The sequence below is a fragment of the Oryza sativa genome, chromosome 4, assembly GCF_034140825.1.
Source record: "Oryza sativa Japonica Group chromosome 4, ASM3414082v1".
In the NCBI taxonomy this organism is placed as follows: domain Eukaryota; kingdom Viridiplantae; phylum Streptophyta; class Magnoliopsida; order Poales; family Poaceae; genus Oryza; species Oryza sativa.
In genome coordinates this window covers 35,008,917-35,027,699 of record NC_089038.1, presented here as the reverse complement: position 1 = coordinate 35,027,699, position 18,783 = coordinate 35,008,917, and the positions used below count along the sequence as shown (strand labels likewise).

The window sequence follows — 18,783 nt, the reverse complement described above, 5'->3', positions numbered from 1 at the left end:
CGATAAGCTTTTATACATATAAAAAGAAACATACAAAAAAACAGAGTTGACATAAAACACTGAAATTCTTTTATATAAGAGAAAACATCTTTCAAACTATGTTCTCCTTTACAAAGTAATAAGGGTACATCGTACATGCCCTGACAGACTCTTTTTTTCCTATCATGTAACAAAGTTGAAATACTCATCTGAGTCGTTACCTTAAGATTATCAATTCCATGAAATTATTTTTTTCTAGTGCTTGATGTTCTTGTATGTACTGAACAGTAGGACGGCTCTTCTTTACTGAAAAGAGTTCAGCCACAACCAGAGCATGATGAGGAATTCAGAACAAGGCCTGCATGGGGGAATTGTCAAAAGAAGAGAAGTACAAAAAATTTCACTTAGCAATCTCCCAATGGTATGTGAGTTCATACAGAAATTAAGTGTAAGACAATGTGTTTTCACGTATTAATATGATGAATCTTGTACAGCGATGGTATCTATTTAGCTGTTTATGTCAAATACTTAAATTATTATAATGCTGTTGTTTCCTGATGTAGGATATTTTAGCAAAGATCTTGTCGCAGTTGCCAATAAATGACGCTATAAGGACAAGTGTATTGTCAAGAAAATGGAAATATTTTTGGTGCAGCCACACCAATCTTACTCTTAATAAAGGTACAATGAGGAAACCTTATGTCAAGACCTTGACTCCATATCGATGGCGATGGCTCAGGGACTACGAATTTATTACAAGGGTTGATGCGGTCCTGCGTCAGCACAGTGGAATGGGGGTTCAACGTATGGAAATTAAGTTTCGGTTGCATAGTAAGCACGCAGACCATATTGATAGATGGGTGAACTTTGCAATTGCATCAAAAACAAAGGAATTGGTTGTTGATTTATCAGGTCAGGATAAGGGCTCATTTTTCACAGATTTGACACATAGCAATTGCATACGGATAATCAAAGAACCACCATATAATTTGCCTCCACAGCTTCTTGGCCTCAATTATGGTTCATACTTGCGGTGTCTCGAGCTTACGACCGTGTCTCTGCAGCTGCCTGCTGATTTCAAAGGATTTCTGGACCTCAAGATTCTTAGCTTAGTAGATATGAGCATTACAGATGAAGATGTTCAGCGTATGCTATCCAAATGCAATCTTCTGGAGTTTTTGGAGATTTCATATTGCGAAATGGTTACTAGCATACGAATGCTTCATCCATTGGACCGGCTTAAGCATTTGGTAGTGGATATCTGCCCTAATCTGCAAGAGATAGAACTGAATTGTAGTCCAACAACACTTAAGTACAGTGGCACCATGGTTCCTTTGATATTTGCTTCAACATCCAGGCTGACAAATATTAGTATTGTATTCATCAATTACCAATCTGCTATTTCCTATATCATTACTGGATTCCCCAGTACTTTGCCAAGGCTCGAGACTCTGACCTTACATTGTGGAGAACGTGAGGTTCGTGATATGTCGTCCTTTGTGGCCATATTTTGTGCATATATCACTATAAGATCAAATTCACCAATTTTTTTTTTCATTTCTGTTGCAGAGAACTATCGTACCAGAAGGGCCTTTCAAATTTACTTATCTTCGGAATTTGAGGTTGGAATTAGCTCTCTGTGGCCATGGAAATATCAGAAAGACTGATGCCCTTGATTATGCTTATATCCTGAAGATTGCTCCTTTCATGGAAACACTGGAGTTGTCTGTAAGTTTATTTCATTGTGGCTTCGCAAACAGATTTCGTAAGTTGTGGAAAAAAAAAAATGCCAATGACAATAAAATTACAAGAATAGTGATCTATTTATGTTATCTGTTGGGGCAGTTGGTAATGCTAAAAAGCGCATAGTGACATGCAGTAGTTTATTTCTTAACTTTTTTATTGAATAGAATATTTGATTCTGTCTTTTGCGCATATGAGCATACCTAAAACTTTGGTTCAGATTGAAGTTAAGTCATGATTGTAGTGTATTCACAAAGGGGGGAACTTCTAAACAACCAAAGTTCTTTTTTTTTAGGCTAGTGAACACCTATATTGCACGGATACGCGATACTGGTACGGGGATACGGATACGGCGATACGGAAATTTTCAAAAACACTAATACGTCGATACAGCGAGTGTATATATATATATATATATATATATATATATATATATATATATATATTGTAAAAATAGATTATACTTTTCAAAGACCAAACATTTCTATACTTTTCAAATATGCCTAAGTAGTATCTGAATATGAAAGCATTGACTATTTAATCATGAATTATACTGTGGTTGAACAATGAAGTACGTTTACTTGGTAACCTGGCTTCATTTCATAATAAAATCACCATAAGTTCCACAAGAAGAATAACTGAGTCCGTGTTGAAGGCTGCAAGCTAGCGTCATGACCTTGCTGATCAGACCAGATTAGATATAGCTCAGAATAACAGATCAGATGCAAAATATAATCATGCATCATATTTCAATCGAATATTCACAGGTAGATTAAAACTAAAAAGGTGGACAGTAACACCAGTCAGCATGGAGAAATTAAAAGATGAGAGAATTTAGGGTTAAATAGTTATGGGCCTATAATGGGCTTCCTATATACATATTCAAATTCGACATATACACAATAGAAACACAAATTACAAATATAAATCAAATTAAGATATATTATTTTTTCTACCTTTATAAATCAAATTTAAATTTATATATTTATAGATCGAAATATCACAAGTTAATATATATTTCCATTTTTAAAGATTTTTTATGACTTTATAGTTGACATGCATAAAACGAGTCTACGTTCAATTCGGTAAAAAGGAAAAAAATGTTTATCTAGTCTATTTGAAAAAAAATCTTAAAATTGTCGGACTGATTAAAAATATCAAATGTGTCATTCCTTCTTCTATAGAAAGCTAATACCCACCAAACACTTAAAACTCAAGATACAAGCATAGTATTTATTATCACTCCTAAAAACCTACATATTGCACAAGTATGTCACATCAACCCATTAGTATACAAAACACAACATACAAGCATATAATAGTTATATCTACTATTTATTTCATTTTAAAACTAAACATACACACGCTAAATCATCATTCTCAAATCATTTTCATAATATTTCAATCCAAATCATTTCATCATTTCTCCAATATCTAACATATATCCGGCCGCAACAAAGCACGGGACATCATTTAGTATACAAAATATGCAATGCCATTTATGCTGTTAATAAATCCTAACGGAGTCACCCGACTTAAAGTTTGTTCTTGCCAAAAGAAAAAGGACAGACATCTATCTCTATCGTCCGAGCAAGAGATATCTAATCCATCCTTTGTAGACTTGACACATCATATACTATAAATCTGGACATCTCTTCATCTAGATTTATAGTGTTAAGCTATATTACATCCTTATTTTAGGAAGAAAGACAGAAATAAACTATTGCTGGTCACTCAATTGTTTCAAACAGTGTTTAAAAAACTGTAGCAGGTGCGACTTAATTATATCTATCTATCTATCCTACTCTCTCTGTCAAAAAAAAACCAATCTAATATAAAAATACGACATTATCCTAACACCACGAAATATAAAGCCAAGAAGAGACTATTTCTTGTCAAGAAGAGACTATTTCTTGTCAATCAACCTTTTCAAACGGTCAGTCCACGTCCACTCTTCAATCTCCCTCACATGTAGCAAGCGCAACTATTTCTATCTATCTATCTATCTATCTATCTATCTATCTATCTATCTATCTATCTATCTACCCTTTCCTGTCCGTACCAAAATAAACTAATATATAATATCTTCCGTTATAAAATAAACTAATATAGTATGGGATATTCACGAATTATTAAGTATGTGCGACTACTGTTGATAAATTATACTTCATCCGTCTTAAAATAAACAAATCTAATTATATCTCGTATTATGTTGATTTAATTTTAGAGCGGAGGGACTAGAGTTCGTCTAACGATAGTCGTACATACTTCATACTTCATGAAACAGTCAAAATAAAGATGACAACAGGGAATTCACCTTCGGGGGTAACATTTTCATATCCTGATAAATTCATCCCAAGTTAAAAATCACTTTCTAAAATGAGTAATATAAATTATTAAAAGTCTAAAAGAAATCTCAAACACTAAAATACGTGCAAGAAAAATTCAAAAGTGGCTTGGAGTATTTTTATTAAATCCTCCATGCTTTAAATGGGTCCCTAAATTTTTTACTTGAATTTTCAAAGCACCAGAAATAATTTTAAAACAACAAAAACCAAATTTAGAGTTAATTAAAATGAAAAATTTAAAAATAAATCTCTCCTTGTCCTTGTGCCGCTTTCGATCCTAAGGCCATTTTTCCTTGGAATAAGTTCACTTCATGACCCTCAAAAGTGATCGAAATCTAAACCATAACCCTAAACTACAAAACCAGATATCTCGACCCCCAAACTCCTAAAACCGGTACAATTTGACTCCCGGAGCGGTTTTGGGAGGCGGTTTTGCTGGCGTGGCGCCACGTGGCGCCTACGTGGCAATATTGACCGAGTCTTTGTTACACGTGGCGTTGACGTGGCACCTACGTGGCGGTAGAAATAAAAATATGCGTGGGACCCATTAGTCATTCACACAAAAAGAAATGTGGGCCTACTGACATGTGGGGCCCACATGTCAGACTTTCTTCCTCCTCCCTCTCTCCCTTCTCTCTCTTTCTCTCCCCTTCTTCCCCTTCGGCCGGTGGCGTGCTGGGACAACGAGAACGAGCGGCGTCGGCATCCGGCGGCGGCGGTGCGGGAGAGGAGGTGGACGAGGAGGCAGTAGGTGCGGAGGGAGTGGGGGGTCGACGACGATGGCAACGAGAAGGCGGCCCAGTAGAGGAACTCACGGGGGAGGCGGCCATGCGCCGAGGCGTCGTGGCGGCGGCGACGACGATAGCGCACGGGGGAGGCGCTCGCCGGCCGTCCGCGAGCGGGGTGGGGCTCGCCGGCCGTCCGCGCGCGGGGAGGGGCTCGCCGGCCGTCCGCACACGGGGGAGGGGCTCGCCGGCCGTCCGCCCGCAGGGGAGGGGCTCGCCAGCTGTCTGCGCGCGGGGGAGGGGCAGGAGCTCGCCGGTGGTAGGGAGCGGCGGCGGTGGCGGTGGGAGCGGCGGCGAAGGGGAAGAAGGGAAGAGAAAGAGAGAGAAGGGAGTGAGGGAGGAGGAAGGAGGACTGACATGTGGGCCCCACATGCTAGTGGGCCCACATTTTTTTTTGTGTGAATGACTAATGGGTCCTACGCATATTTTTTATTTCTACTGCCACGTAGGTGCCACGTCAACGCCACGTGTAACAAAGACTCGGTCAATATTGCCACGTAGGCGCCACGTGGCGCCACATCAGCAAAACCGCTCAGGGAGTCAAATTGCACCGGTTTTAGAAGTTTAGGGGTCGAGATATCTGGTTTTGTAGTTTAGGGTCATGGTTTAGATTTCGATCACATTTGAGGGTCATGGAGTGAACTTATTCCTTATACTGGGCGCCGTATCGAGGGAAGTATCGACCATGTATTGATGCCGTATCGCTCATTTTTTTTTATTTTTTTGGCTAACAAATCAGCGATACTTCTCCGATACCGTATCGCTCGCGTATCCCACGTATCGCCGTATCGGATACGTATCCCATACGGGAACGGCGGCAAACTGCCGTATCGGTGCATCACAGGTGAACACTCAAAGGCAACCCTTTGGGTCACATGAATTTCAGAAACAATATTATTGCCTTGATCCATGTACTAACTCCACGTTTTAATGCATGCAATATTTCTTTTTCCCCATTAGATGTGGATGCTGAACTGCCGGCATCAACCGTATCGCGAAGAGGATGGTGAGCTAAGGATTGTTGGTCCTCCACACCAGCACGCTCATCTCAAACGCGTTCGCATCAGTGGTTTCTTTGGCCACAAAGACCAGGTGGAGCTAGCACTTCACATCCTTCGCAGCTCCATGACCCTCGAGCAGATGGTGATCACCCCAAAGCTAGAGATTGGCAACGATCTGGCGTTTTCAGACCCTTGTGCTGATGAGTACGAGAAGAAGCATTACGTGGATGGCCATCGAGTCGCCACTGAATTTGTTTGCAAGACAGACCATCGCAATGTTGTCACTGTGGAACGGGTGGTGCCAGAGCCTGCCGACGGCGAGGTGGAGCGAAAACGGAGAAGGGCAAATTAGACTTTTGTCTAGAATGTTAAATTTGTTAGATGTGCTCATTTTTAGTTTTTACTGGTAGTATCAAACAAATGCAACTGGTAAAAAGATGAAGATTAGTTCTACCTCCGTTCTAAATATAAAATACTATAAGGAGTTCTCGTTATGTGTTATGTCACTACAGAAATTGTGATTTGTAGTGAGTGTGTGGCCCTTTTTATGGCACTGTTCTTCTTTTTTGGAATAATGACTCAATAGGTTGATAATTATTTGAAGGCACCAACAAATGAGTTAGTAAATACTATAAAGTTAAAAATAAATTTAAAGTGATATTATAAAAATAATAAAATATCTTTCTTCGTCCTGCATTAGTTGCCGTTTTATGTTATTTAAAAAACTAAGGTTTAGTAAAAATGACTACAATGTCTTCTATTAAATGATATAAGATTGAGAATGAGAGGATAATTAGACTTGGAATGTGTATGGTGTCTTGATTAATGTGATTTAAATTATACTTGGTCTTGATATATAAACATATATGATGATCAATTTGATAAGGAGGGAGTACTTGAAGGTGATAAGCTTTTTAAGATAAGTTTTGAATTAAAACGATGACTATTTTAGAACGAAGGGAGTATAAAGGTCCCATTCATTTCTCCAATAAGAGTTTGATGCAGATAAAGATTTTTGTGACACGCTTTTAAAATTGCTAAACGGTGTGTTTCGTGCGAAATCTTTCTATATGAAAGTTACTCTAAAATATCATATTAATCTACTCCCTCCGTTTTAGCATTTCCCGTATTCATATTGATGTTAATGAATCTAAACATATATAATATCTAGATTCATTAACATGAATATAAATATGAAAAATGCTAGAATGCATTACATTGTGAAACGGAGGAAGTATTTTTCAAGTTTACAATAATTAAAACTCAATCAATCATGCGTTAGTACTACTTTATTTTTTATTTTTTAAAAAAACTTAATCTTCATCTTCGAAAGAAAAAGAACACCACCAAAGTTTGTTTAAAGGTTCGAAACTCAGGAAACATATGCCTCTTTCGTAATCCATGGCCGTTTGATGCAGATCTCGCTTGGCAAAGCAAATCTCCAAATTACTTCACCTTCACTATTATGCCTTTGCAAACTGCAACCTCCGCTAATCATTCATGACGGCCGGCGCATGGCCGGCCGCCGCCGCCGCCGCCACCTCCGCGCCACTGTCCGCCGCGGTGCGCGGGGCCATGCGCACGCTCGGCCACCTCCTTCCCCGCCCCCAACCCTCCGCCGCCGCCGCCGCCGCCTTCTCCTCCTCTCCCCACACCCTCCACGACTACAACCGCCTCCTGGATGCCTTCGCCCGCGACGGCGACGGCGACGCGGCGCTGCGGGTGCTCCGCCGCATGCGCCACTCCTCCCCGGCGTGCGCGCCCACGGCCGCCTCCTACACCTCCGCCATGTCGGCGCTCGCCAAGGCCGGCCGCCCCGCCGACGCCGCGGCCCTCTTCGACGACATGCTCGCCAATGGCGTCGCCCCCGACCGGTGCGCCTTCTCCTTCCTCCTCCACGTCTACTCCTCCCACCTCCACCTCCCGTCGGCCGCGCACTCCGTCCTCGTCTGGATGTCCCGCCTCGGCCTTCCCCCGACTCCCATCGACTACGCGGACCTCGTCTTCTCCTTCTGCCGCGCGGGCCGCCTCCCGGACGCGCTCCAGCTGCTCGACGAAATGCGCGCCCTCAATTACCCGCTCACCCTGCACAGCTACACACCGATCCTCCAGGTGTACTGTGCCAATGCTGATATGCAGTCGGCTGATGCGCTCATCAGCTCCATGCGCTCCACTGGATGCCACCCCGATGTCGTATTTTACAACATCTACGTAAATGGGTTATGTAAGGTTGGGGATTTTGATGCTGTCCAGAGGACCATTGATGAGAGTGGCCGGAATGGGTGGGTGCCAGATGCAGTTACATACAGCACCTACATTGCTGGGCTTTGCCGGTTCGGGTATGTCGAAGAGGCACTCCGGCAGCTGGAAATCATGGTAACGATGGGGTTACAGCCGACAGTAGTTGGTCTGAACATACTGCTCGACTATGTTGCCCAGGACCTTGATATGTGGGCAGGCAAGGAGGTGCTGGAACGATGCCAGGAGCTTGGCTTTGTGGTAGATGTCGTGACATACAATACGGTCATGGATCATTTCTGCAAGAAGAGGAAATGGCTGCGTGTTCTAAAACTGTTCACAGATCTTCTCAAGAAGCCCATAACACCCAATGTGCAAACGTGCAACATTTTTATTTCATGCTTGTGCCGAGCTGGAAAGTTTCAGTTTGCCAAGTTTGTGTTCAGCAGCAAGGGGTTCATGGCAGACACTGTGACTTGTAACATTCTAATTCATGCATTCTATGAGGCCGGGAAGGAGGATGAGCTTGGTTTTCTGTTCGCTGATGTGAATGCGGGTAAAATTGCCCCAGATACGATCACATACAATACGCTGGTTGATTGCCTCTTTAGGTCAGGGAGGAGAGCCGAGGCTGTCAATTTGATCAGACATATTGATGATGGCTATCCTGTTGAGCCTGTTGCACGCTTGGCGTATTGGTTGGTTAGGAGTGGAAATGTTCGTGAGGCATTGAGGTTGTTTGATGATATGCTAGAAAAAGGATTGTTATTAGATAGTAGGATTTTTGCTAATGTCATCAAGGCATTCTGCAGAAAGGGTCCAGGGGAATGCACAGAAATGCTGCAGCTGTGTTCTGTATTAGATAGGATGCTTGGAATTGGGTGATCCTTCTGTTTAATGTGTTTATAACTTGGAAGTGCTTGATTGGAGTTAAGGAAAAAAAAGGGACAACTTGAGAGTGCTCATAGGTCTGCCAAGTCTTTTTCACTACTTTACATGGTAGTGGCATTGTTTTTGGACATGTACTATCAGTGAATAGCCAATGAAGGTAAAATTCCTGTTGCTTTTGTCATGCAAATTTTCATTAATATACTCTGCTGATATAATCTGTCAGCCAACACTTGTAAAGTACTTGCTGTAAAAGCCCCGGTGTTATAATTTTTTTGATAAAGCATATCTGGAATAAATACCCACTTGCATGGCATTCTTTTTCTTCCTTCATAAATGTGGGATCATGTGCTTGTGATCCTGTCCAATGCTTGTCTTATGGTGTTACTTTGACAGTCTTCAGAGTTGTGGGAGCAGATAAATAGCTTGCTCCTAGAACTTCATATAGGGTAATCCAGGAGGTCAGTACCTCCAGTAAAAAGCATTGGCTCTTGTAGTCTTGTTGGTGCTCCAATGAATATGTTCTGACCATGCAATCCTTGTGATCCAACGCAAAAATGATAATTGTGTTTATTTTTTAGGAACAGCTGGTTTCACTAATTATCAGAGGAAGTGTTAGTCATGAAACGTGCTTCTAGTCCTGGTTTGTTGCATTCTCATTATCTTCCCCCCATCTTGTCTAGCACTTGCATTATACATGCTCCTTTAAGAAACCACTCGCTTGACCTGATTTTGCAAACTGCAAGCGCTGAAGACTAATTCATTTGCAGTTAGATGCAATCCCGGATAATCATGGATGTTCCACCTGATGATCCTTATAGGCAAGGTCTGATTTGGTAGAGCTAGTCCTAACAAAAAAGCAAGAGATCTCCGTGTTTATGAATTAAATCAGGTAGTGTTCTACTAATACTTACTTTTATCTGTTTTTTCCCATCATGGAGGAAATACTGACTTGGCTGTTACTTAATTCATGGCATAATTATATAGCTCAATTCTTTCTGTTGTCCTGCTACTGCAGAGTAGGCGATACTTCCTCCTTGGTATAAATGCTACATCAACTTTAAGTCACAAGGAAAGCTTTTTCTTGATCAAGGATTGACACTAAAACTCTAGTACTATTTTGCTTCAAAGGTATTAATGATTGATTTTTCAGGTATATTATAAGAATATACAATTATCTTTTTAAAAGTGAATATACAATGAAACTTAACTCTGCTAATAACGATGAATTAACTACTCCATTTAGTATGGCCGAAATAAAACATGATGCCTTTTAGATAGAACTAATGAATTAAATAAGGCTGCTAGGCTATGGGTTTCGAATTGAATTTTATCCAGTGTTCTGGTCTTCTGGGATATCATCTGTCAAGAGTTATATATGCTCTCCTTGTTGACTTTATATGGTTTGGGTGTCAGTTGTACAGATCTTACGTGTTATGTGTGCTGTTGTGAATAACTGAACAGTTGGGCTGGTTCGCTGTAAGGAAGATCTCCAGGCCAGCGTGGAGCTACTTCAACAGACACCAGTGTGTCACTGAAGGCCGATAGCGTCTTTGTATGGATGACAGAGGGATAGTCATAGAGAGTTGTCAGTGTTGATGGACCTCTGAAGTTCTGATTATCTGTCATCATGTAGAAAGATAGTGTTTTGGTTTTAAACATCATCTGTTCTATCTTTTTGTTGGTTATCTTGTGTTTTGCGTTTTGGTTATCAAATTTAGCAGCAGATCTACCAGCTTTAGTTTCAGGTTCTGGATCGAGGTAATAACAAACCATCAGGGCTTGGATTCTCAGCCATGTTGTTCCTACTTGTATTCCGTGAAGCTGTGGGCAGAATGTACTTCCAGTTAATGGACTTCACCAATGTGAGCCTGATTCATGGGATGAATCTACTGAAGATTAGATAAAGACAAGTACGGGTCGTTGGGGGATTGTAATTCAGAAAATAACTGAACTTGCAAGAAACCTCAATGGATAATTTGCATTGTGGTTGTATCAAAACTAGCTGGGAATTCCGTGTACTCACATTGTTTGTATCTTCAGTACCTTGCCATCTCAAGTGTCTTTTTTTTTTCAGGATCTGTTTTTTGGAGAGATTTGATGTTGTTCTTGAAAAAATTAGATACAGTAAAAATCTACTGATAGCAGCGAGCCGCGAGCGACGTGTCTCCCGCCCTCTCCAGCCAATGGCCTGCGGCGATTCAAGTGGGGCCCAGTTTCCAGCGTCACAGAGGCGCCTACGTGGGGGCTCCCACGTCAGCACTTGCATGGCCCACATGTCAGTGTAACCATCGCGTCGTCATCCCCGTGCGCTTGACTCTGCTCTCGTCTTCCTCCTCCTCGATCTCCCAGATCCAAACCGAACCCAACCAAGCGGCCGCGGCGCTCTAAAACCTCTCCCGCTCCACGCGCGGGGCGCATGAAACCCTAGCGAGAGGCGCCAGATCTCCCGCATCCGGATCGCCGCCATGGCCGCCGCCACCGCGCTGGACTCGCTGCCGGCGCCGCTCCGGTCGCTGCGGCTGAAGACGAAGCAGCAGGAGCTCCTGCTCCGGGTCTCGGCGCTGGCGCTCATCTACGTGCTCGCGTTCGTCGTCCGCCTCTTCTCCGTGCTCCGCTACGAGTCCATGATCCACGAGTTCGATCCCTACTTCAACTACCGCACCACGCTCTTCCTCTCCGACCATGGATTCAGCGAGTTCTGGAACTGGTTCGATTTCGAGAGCTGGTACCCGCTCGGCCGCGTCGTCGGCGGCACCCTCTTCCCGGGCCTCATGGTCACCGCCGCGCTGCTCCACCGCCTCCTCCGCGCGCTCTCCCTCGCCGTCCACATCCGCGAGGTCTGCGTCCTCACCGCCCCCTTCTTCGCCGCCAACACCACGCTCGTCGCCTACGCCTTCGGCCGCGAGATCTGGGACTCCGGCGCGGGCCTCGTCGCCGCCGCGCTCATCGCCGTCTGCCCCGGCTACATCTCCCGCTCCGTCGCGGGCTCCTACGACAACGAGGGCGTCGCCATCTTCGCGCTGCTGCTCACCTTCTACCTCTTCGTGCGCGCCGTCAACACGGGATCTCTCGCATGGTCGCTCGCCTCGGCGTTCGGCTACTTCTACATGGTCTCCGCGTGGGGAGGCTATGTCTTCATCATCAATCTGTTGCCGCTGTACGTGCTCGTGCTGCTCGTCACGGGGAGGTACTCGCAGAGGCTCTACGTGGCCTACAATTCCACGTATGTGCTTGGAATGCTACTTGCGATGCAGATCCGGTTCGTTGGGTTCCAACACGTCCAGTCTGGGGAGCACATGGCCGCTATGGGAGTATTCTTCCTTTTGCAGGTATTTCTTACACATATTGTTATGAAATGATGTAACAATTCATCCGTAGCGATGAAAGTGCCTTCTAAGATTAGTAGCTAGTTACAGCTCTGGTTTATTAGATGGCTAGTTTAGTAAATTAGCAACAGTTGACATAAAAAGGTATGATTCAGATGAAAAGTCCCGCCACTTTAGGAAATTTGCACCACCCGTCTTAATTGTCCTGGAAATGAGTTAGGATTATTTGTAACTGAGAAAGGGCGAAACACTTAATTGAAGGCAACCCGATCTTGGTTTGTAGGCAAACTATGGAGTAAATTGGACAGGTAATTTTGTAGAACAGTTAAGATCAAATGACCTGTTAGTACTTATTGTTAGTTTCATATAACCCAGATGATTAGATGGAACATTGGCATTTGTGTCAGATTGCTGCTACTCTCATTTTGCCTCTTCAGATAGATCATGTTTACTGGGTAGACATGTTATGGAACTGTGAATTCTTGTATGTTTGCAGTGTGATTGGTGGCCCATTTATGCCTGGCTGTAAAATGTGAGATGCTATACTCTTTACTCTTGAATATGTCCCACAGCCAACATAACTCAATGTCGTTATTGTGTTTGTTGTGTGTATATATCAAACATAGCGTACCTTTGTTATTTGTTAATATGAATGCTTTGACAAATATCTATTCTATTATGAGGTACTTTGTGTACTTTGTATAGATAGAGCAGTATAGCACATGTATAAGAGAGCTATCATAAACCATTTCCTCTTTTTGCAGGTTTTCTTTTTCTTGGACTGGGTGAAGTACCTGCTGAATGATGCCAAACTATTCAAGTCATTCCTGAGAATCACCCTGACATGTGTGATAACTGTTGGCACCCTAGCTCTTGGAATTGGTACCGCGTCAGGTTACATCTCCCCTTGGACAGGGCGGTTTTACTCCCTGCTTGATCCAACCTATGCAAAGGACCATATACCAATCATTGCATCAGTATCTGAGCATCAACCAACAGCGTGGTCTTCGTTCATGTTTGATTTCCACATCCTTCTTTTCCTGTTCCCAGCAGGCCTCTACTTCTGTTTCAAGCGCTTGTCAGATGCCACAATATTTATAGTTATGTATGGCCTCACGAGTATGTACTTTGCTGGTGTGATGGTTCGGTTAATTCTTGTTGCAGCGCCAGCTGTTTGCCTTATTAGTGCCATTGCAGCATCAGCTACAATAAAAAATCTGACTACCTTGATTCGGACAAAAAGCAAAAGTCCACAAACTGTCTCTGGAAAATCATCTGGCTCAAAGGCAGCTGCAAAGGTATTCCCTTTTTTTTTTTTGTCTATGCTTGCTTGCATGCTTTATATTTTGTATATGGATAGTTGAAATAAATAAATTTGATGGAGCTTGAAATCTGAAACATACTTAGATAAAATCAAGTGGTACAATTGAAATCCTTTGTTTCCGCCAATCAATACCCTCCAGAGTATTGTGCCATTTGAAATGCTGGATTGCAATTTTCCAGTTTACCATGTGCATGGCTGATAAGAATATAAAGGATTTGCGCCTTTTCTCTGACAATTCTAATTCCAGTAGGTTCAATTGCACATAATTTTGTGGTTTTCAGTTTGCTTGTATCAATTATTTTAAGTTTCTGGTTTTCACATCACTCAGAAGCTGACTTGGTTTCTTGTGTAAACAGGGTGCAGTTGATCAATCCTTGCCTTTCCAGCAGAATGTGGCCATTGCTTTACTTCTGGGTGCTTTCTACTTGCTTAGTAGATATGCTGTACACTGCACTTGGGTGACATCTGAAGCTTACTCTTCTCCTTCCATTGTTCTGGCCGCAAGGGGTCATAATGGAGGCAGGGTCATATTTGATGATTATCGTGAAGCGTATTATTGGCTTCGTCAGAACACTCCTTCTGATGCAAAGATTATGTCATGGTGGGATTATGGATACCAAATCACAGCTATGGGGAACAGAACTGTTATTGTTGATAACAACACATGGAATAATACACATATAGCTACAGTTGGGCGTGCAATGTCATCCTATGAAGATGAAGCGTATGAGATAATGCAGTCACTGGATGTGAATTATGTGCTTGTCGTATTTGGTGGTGTTACTGGTTATTCTTCAGATGACATTAACAAGTAAGTTTATCCACTGAATCTAGAGCAAATTTTAATAAATCGATGTTATTGGTTTTATTCGAATTAGTATTGAACATTTTTTCAAAAACTGAACTACAAAATGGATTCTTACTTAGCTGCTTATTTCCAGGTTCTTATGGATGGTGCGCATTGGTGGTGGAGTTTTTCCTGTAATCAAAGAGCCTGATTACCTTGTTAATGGGGAGTATCGTGTCGACAAGGGGGCAGCACCAAAAATGTTGAATTGCTTAATGTAAGTATGAAACACACTAATGAGACTTATTTGTCAACACATGTACTATTTTGTTATTTATCCGTGTTACTTCTATCCTTCCATCACCTCTAATTGTTTCCTCTCTTGTTTGACAGGTACAAGCTTTGTTATTACCGTTTTGGAGAACTGACCACAGAATATGGAAAACCTCCAGGGTATGGCACATCCTTGCCATTGTTATTGCTTTTACTTCATTGATTTATTTAAATAGATATTACATTGTACTCTGTATTATATTTTGGTTATGAATGGTTTCCCTAATAAGCCAGGCACCATAATTTGCTGGTTGTAGCTTGCATTGTCCTATTTGTATAACAAGCCTGTTTTTGATATGGTAATGGATGCTAGCTCTGCTATTTATTTTGTATGTAGATACGATCGAGTACGAGGAGTGGAGATTGGCAACAAAGACATTAAGCTTGAGTACTTGGAGGAGGCATTCACAACTTCGAACTGGATAGTGCGCATATACAAGGTCAAACCCCCGAAGAATAGGTCTTGAGGAGAGGAATCATCTCTTGGTTAGTATCTGGTGCTATTACCTTGAGGTACATTGTGTCAAGTCAAAACGTATTGGAGTTCCTACAGGAGACGGGCAATTGATTTGAAAATCTGCATCAGCTGCCCCCAAGTGCGATCTTTTGTTTTGGTGAGACTGACGGAAGTAGACCATAGGTCAGTTTGAAGTAACGATCATCCGTCTTCCCCTATATCATTTTGTTAGATGTAATCAGGTGCCATTCAGAACTAGCAATTGCGACGACCGAGTACTTTTTGATTGCTGAGCATGGTATGACAGTACTCCAGATGTTTTTGTAAGCACAACAGCTTATTTGCGTAGTAACTTTAGATCGGGTTACACGGGACACTTGCAATTTTCTGGTGTTGAAGACAACAATGAATAACTTAACTGTGGTTGCTCTGTTTTCCTCTGTGAGCTCTCATCATCTTGTGGCAATCGCAGTAGTCGTTTTTATGTTAATAAATGATGCCTATAAACTTGCATCATCTCATTAGTTAGTACTCAGTACTCGCTGCCTCATAAAAAACAGCAGTTCTTGCACCCTACAAGAGAACTGATTTCTCGTCCAAACCACATAAGCTGAATGCTATACGTCTCGTACATTTCATTTTGCTCTACTTTATATCTCATTTTTTCACCACTAATAAATTCCTTAATTGCAGTAACCTTTATATACATGCATCTATACTACTATGTATACTTCATCTATCCTATGTATCTTTATGTCATCGTGAATAAATCATGTATTCGCTTCATTTCCTGAAGTTCACTTCGCTCCTCGCGAGAAACTGAATGAATCCGGCAATCGCCGCGCCGATGATGAACCATGTCACGGAGGCTAGGACGATCTTGAGCTCGAAGCTGTTCACGAGACCCAGAGCGGCGGCGCCACCGACGTGCTCCTGGATGCCGCCGCCGCCGACTCCGGCCACCTCCTCCCTGTTGTAACCCACGAACCCGGCCGAGATGATCGCCATCAGCAGCGGCGCCGTCAGGTCGATGCTGCCCAATGTCACCCCGCCATCGCCGGTGGGGGTTGCTCGCCGCGTCTGGCTGCGGGGAGGAGAAGCGCTCTGCCTCCGGTGAGGTCGCTCCGGCGGCGATGCTAGGGACGGCAGGTTCAGCTGCGGAGTCCAGTAGTCGTCGCGGCGGGCGTACGAAGCCACCGTCCTCGCCGCCGTCGCGCCTCCCGCTTTGCGTCGAGCTGCCGCTTCTTGGAGCCTGTCCGTCACCGGGTCGGCGGGCATGGAAGGAGAAGGCGGCGGCGCCGGCAGGTGGAGAGAAGCGAGTACGGTGGTCGCCGGAGCTCTGAACGGCTGCCAGTACCACCAGTTCGAGATCGACCTGATCGTCTGAACTGCCGAGCTCCTCGATTGCCTTGCTGCCTCCGACTCCTGCACGCACGCGAGCGAGCGAGATTAGTTAACCCGAGCTTACTGTGCTCAGCTTCAGCTCTGCTTGTTAATGGTGATTAGTGAGTCCCTTATGAAATCACAAGGCTACTTGAATACTGGATCAAATCATCAGATTTACTACCTCGGATTCTCTCGTGGCAGACTTCTGCTTCATCTCCTGGAACCTCTTCTGAAACTTGCTTACCTCGTTGAAGATGTCGGGTGCGCGAGCGCCCACGGTGTTGCCTTCCGAGACCCGGACTCTGCCGCGCGGCTGTTTGGACATCAAGAACTCGAGAGCCGCGAGATCTGACCTCTCGACCATCCTAATCAACCGTACAAACCGAACCAAATCAACCATGGAGATGAACAAATCAGGACAAATCAACAAGCAGAACACGGATTAATTGGGGGATTTAGAGGTGTGTTGGATTACGAGATGCAGTCGACGGGGCATGTCTGGATGGCGTCGAGGATCTTGTCCTCGGCGTCGGCCCACTGCGCGACGACGCGGGCGCGGCCGTAGACGGACTCGACGGCGAACGTCTTGTTGGCGTAGAGCGCGCACTTGAGGCAGCCGACGCACCTCACCTCGTCCACGAACACCGCGCGCTGCTCGGCCTCGCCGCCGAACCACGCCGAGTAGAGCGGCTTCCCCGTGTACCCGACGAACTCCGACTGCTTCGCTTGCTCCTGCATGCGTTCCGTGCAGATCGATTGCCTCATCAATAATTGTACGAACAGTTGGTGTGCGTACGTATATGCGAGAGATCGATCGATGAAGCAACGTACCTGGTCGTAGGCGAGGCGGGCGGCGGGGTCGGAGAGGAGGGAGTAGACCTCGTTGAGGACGATGGCCATGTCGTGGCCCTTGGCGCCGGCGACGTCGGGGTGGCACCGCTTCTGCAGCGACCGGTACGCGGCCTTGATCTCCGACTGCGGCGACGACCGCTCCACGCCCAGCAGCCCGTACAGGTCGTACTCCGTCACCCACGTCGTCGACCCACCGCGCCCGCTCCTCCCGCGGTAGCTCTCGCCGCCTCCTTCGTTGCTGCTACCGCCGCTAGATGAAGCCTGGCATCTGCTTCTGCTGGTTCGCCGTCGCGCGGCGGTGCGCGTGGTGGGGAAGGGCATCGAGACAGCGCCGGTGTTCATGAGAAGCGCAGCCATGGCTGCCGCGGGATTAACTTGAAATTGAACGGAATTATCTCGTCTCCCGGACGGCTGGAGCTCAATTAATGGGGGAGAAGAGCAAGTAAGTGACTGGTCACTGGCCAGTAGTACAGCAGAAGTGATCGCTGGGTGGCGTCTTCCGGGGCGAGAGCTACGTGAGGTGAGATATTTCGCGGCGGCGTTGCGCTTTTCGCTTTTTGCTCTTGCTGCTTGGCACAGATATTTTCCCCTTGCTGTTTGCCCCGGTTGCGGCAACGCCTGGACTATCGATGGCCATATGGCCGGACCCGACGGCACGGCCCACGGCACGTCCATTTGGCTTGGCCCCGGTCCAACAGTTGGACTGTGCCTGGGCTGATGCCTTGGCATGTTGGGTTGGCCCGGCATGGCACAGTCAATAAAAATACTACAAGGATCGAAAATAGACTTAATTCAGCCAGACAAGTCGCAGCCCAAAGACAAGGAATACAAATTTCAGCCATATAAGACAAAACCCAAAGAGATGAGGGAAGAAAAACAGAATTATTCTATGGAGAAACACGATGAACTGTTGTGCCTTCGGACCGGACCGGCACAGCCCTGCTTGGGCCGTAGGTGTAGCCCGTGGGTAGACATGGCACAGCCTAGCTCGGCGTGTAGATCGGGTTGTGTCAGCCCAACTGACCTCGACCCAAGCCGGGTTGTGCCTAGACCGTGCCGGATCGGGTAGCTCGTTTGGCCATCTATAGCCTGGACCAACCATGCAACAATTTGCTAAGAGAATGATTGTACTTCGAAATTTGCTGTTTTGAATTTTGCCCCTCCACTGAGCGGCTTATAACTATATATATTTCGCCTCAAACTGAAACCAAACACTTCAATTTTTTAAAGAATCTACACAGTAAAATGCATCGTAGCTGTACATGGACCATAATGTATATTTACACCCATGATTTACGGGCCTATAGTTTTCCAGTTAAGCAACTACCGTGAC

General features: G+C 44.5%; 4 protein-coding genes across 4 annotated transcripts; 3 read left to right on the top strand and 1 right to left on the bottom strand.

Moving 5' to 3' along the window:
* Positions 1–542: 542 nt before the first annotated feature.
* Positions 543–2,102, top strand: LOC4337391 (F-box/FBD/LRR-repeat protein At1g13570). Its single transcript, XM_026024824.2, has 3 exons — positions 543–1,457; positions 1,549–1,707; positions 1,980–2,102. Exons 1-3 carry the CDS (start codon positions 666–668, stop codon positions 2,100–2,102), a joined length of 1,074 nt encoding a protein of 357 aa, XP_025880609.2. The 5' UTR covers positions 543–665.
* A 5,227-nt stretch (positions 2,103–7,329) lies between these two features.
* LOC4337390 (protein Rf1, mitochondrial) lies at positions 7,330–11,003 on the top strand. Its single transcript, XM_015778602.3, has 4 exons — positions 7,330–9,142; positions 9,564–9,625; positions 9,753–9,874; positions 10,001–11,003. The coding sequence occupies exon 1, from the start codon at positions 7,357–7,359 to the stop codon at positions 8,977–8,979; it is 1,623 nt and encodes a 540-aa protein (XP_015634088.1). The 5' UTR covers positions 7,330–7,356; the 3' UTR covers positions 8,980–9,142; positions 9,564–9,625; positions 9,753–9,874; positions 10,001–11,003.
* Positions 11,004–11,309: 306 nt separating this feature from the next.
* Positions 11,310–15,739, top strand: LOC4337389 (dolichyl-diphosphooligosaccharide--protein glycosyltransferase subunit STT3B-like). The gene is made up of 6 exons (NM_001402457.1): positions 11,310–12,314; positions 13,076–13,609; positions 13,992–14,446; positions 14,577–14,699; positions 14,816–14,875; positions 15,093–15,739. The coding sequence occupies exons 1-6, from the start codon at positions 11,451–11,453 to the stop codon at positions 15,220–15,222; spliced, it is 2,166 nt and encodes a 721-aa protein (NP_001389386.1). The 5' UTR covers positions 11,310–11,450; the 3' UTR covers positions 15,223–15,739.
* Positions 15,740–15,762: 23 nt separating this feature from the next.
* LOC4337388 (chaperone protein dnaJ C76, chloroplastic) lies at positions 15,763–17,935 on the bottom strand. The gene is made up of 4 exons (XM_015780507.3): positions 17,430–17,935; positions 17,074–17,330; positions 16,780–16,963; positions 15,763–16,637 (listed from the first exon to the last, which is right to left on the bottom strand). Exons 1-4 carry the CDS (start codon positions 17,805–17,807, stop codon positions 15,996–15,998), a joined length of 1,461 nt encoding a protein of 486 aa, XP_015635993.1. The 5' UTR covers positions 17,808–17,935; the 3' UTR covers positions 15,763–15,995.
* Positions 17,936–18,783: the final 848 nt, after the last annotated feature.

Excerpts from the sequence above, each read along its gene's own strand:
- LOC4337391 (XM_026024824.2), top strand. The coding sequence starts at position 666 with ATGAGGAAACCTTATGTCAAGACCTTGACTCCATATCGATGGCGATGG. Across the intron at positions 1,458-1,548 it reads TACATTGTGGAGAACGTGAG|AGAACTATCGTACCAGAAGG; the intron begins GTTCGTGATATG and ends TTTCTGTTGCAG. Across the intron at positions 1,708-1,979 it reads TGGAAACACTGGAGTTGTCT|GGGGGAACTTCTAAACAACC; the intron begins GTAAGTTTATTT and ends GTATTCACAAAG.
- LOC4337390 (XM_015778602.3), top strand. The coding sequence starts at position 7,357 with ATGACGGCCGGCGCATGGCCGGCCGCCGCCGCCGCCGCCACCTCCGCG.
- LOC4337389 (NM_001402457.1), top strand. The coding sequence starts at position 11,451 with ATGGCCGCCGCCACCGCGCTGGACTCGCTGCCGGCGCCGCTCCGGTCG. Across the intron at positions 12,315-13,075 it reads GAGTATTCTTCCTTTTGCAG|GTTTTCTTTTTCTTGGACTG; the intron begins GTATTTCTTACA and ends CTCTTTTTGCAG. Across the intron at positions 13,610-13,991 it reads GCTCAAAGGCAGCTGCAAAG|GGTGCAGTTGATCAATCCTT; the intron begins GTATTCCCTTTT and ends TTGTGTAAACAG.
- LOC4337388 (XM_015780507.3), bottom strand. The coding sequence starts at position 17,807 with ATGGCTGCGCTTCTCATGAACACCGGCGCTGTCTCGATGCCCTTCCCC. Across the intron at positions 17,331-17,429 it reads CCCGCCTCGCCTACGACCAG|GAGCAAGCGAAGCAGTCGGA; the intron begins GTACGTTGCTTC and ends GAACGCATGCAG. Across the intron at positions 16,638-16,779 it reads CTGCCACGAGAGAATCCGAG|GAGTCGGAGGCAGCAAGGCA; the intron begins GTAGTAAATCTG and ends GCGTGCGTGCAG.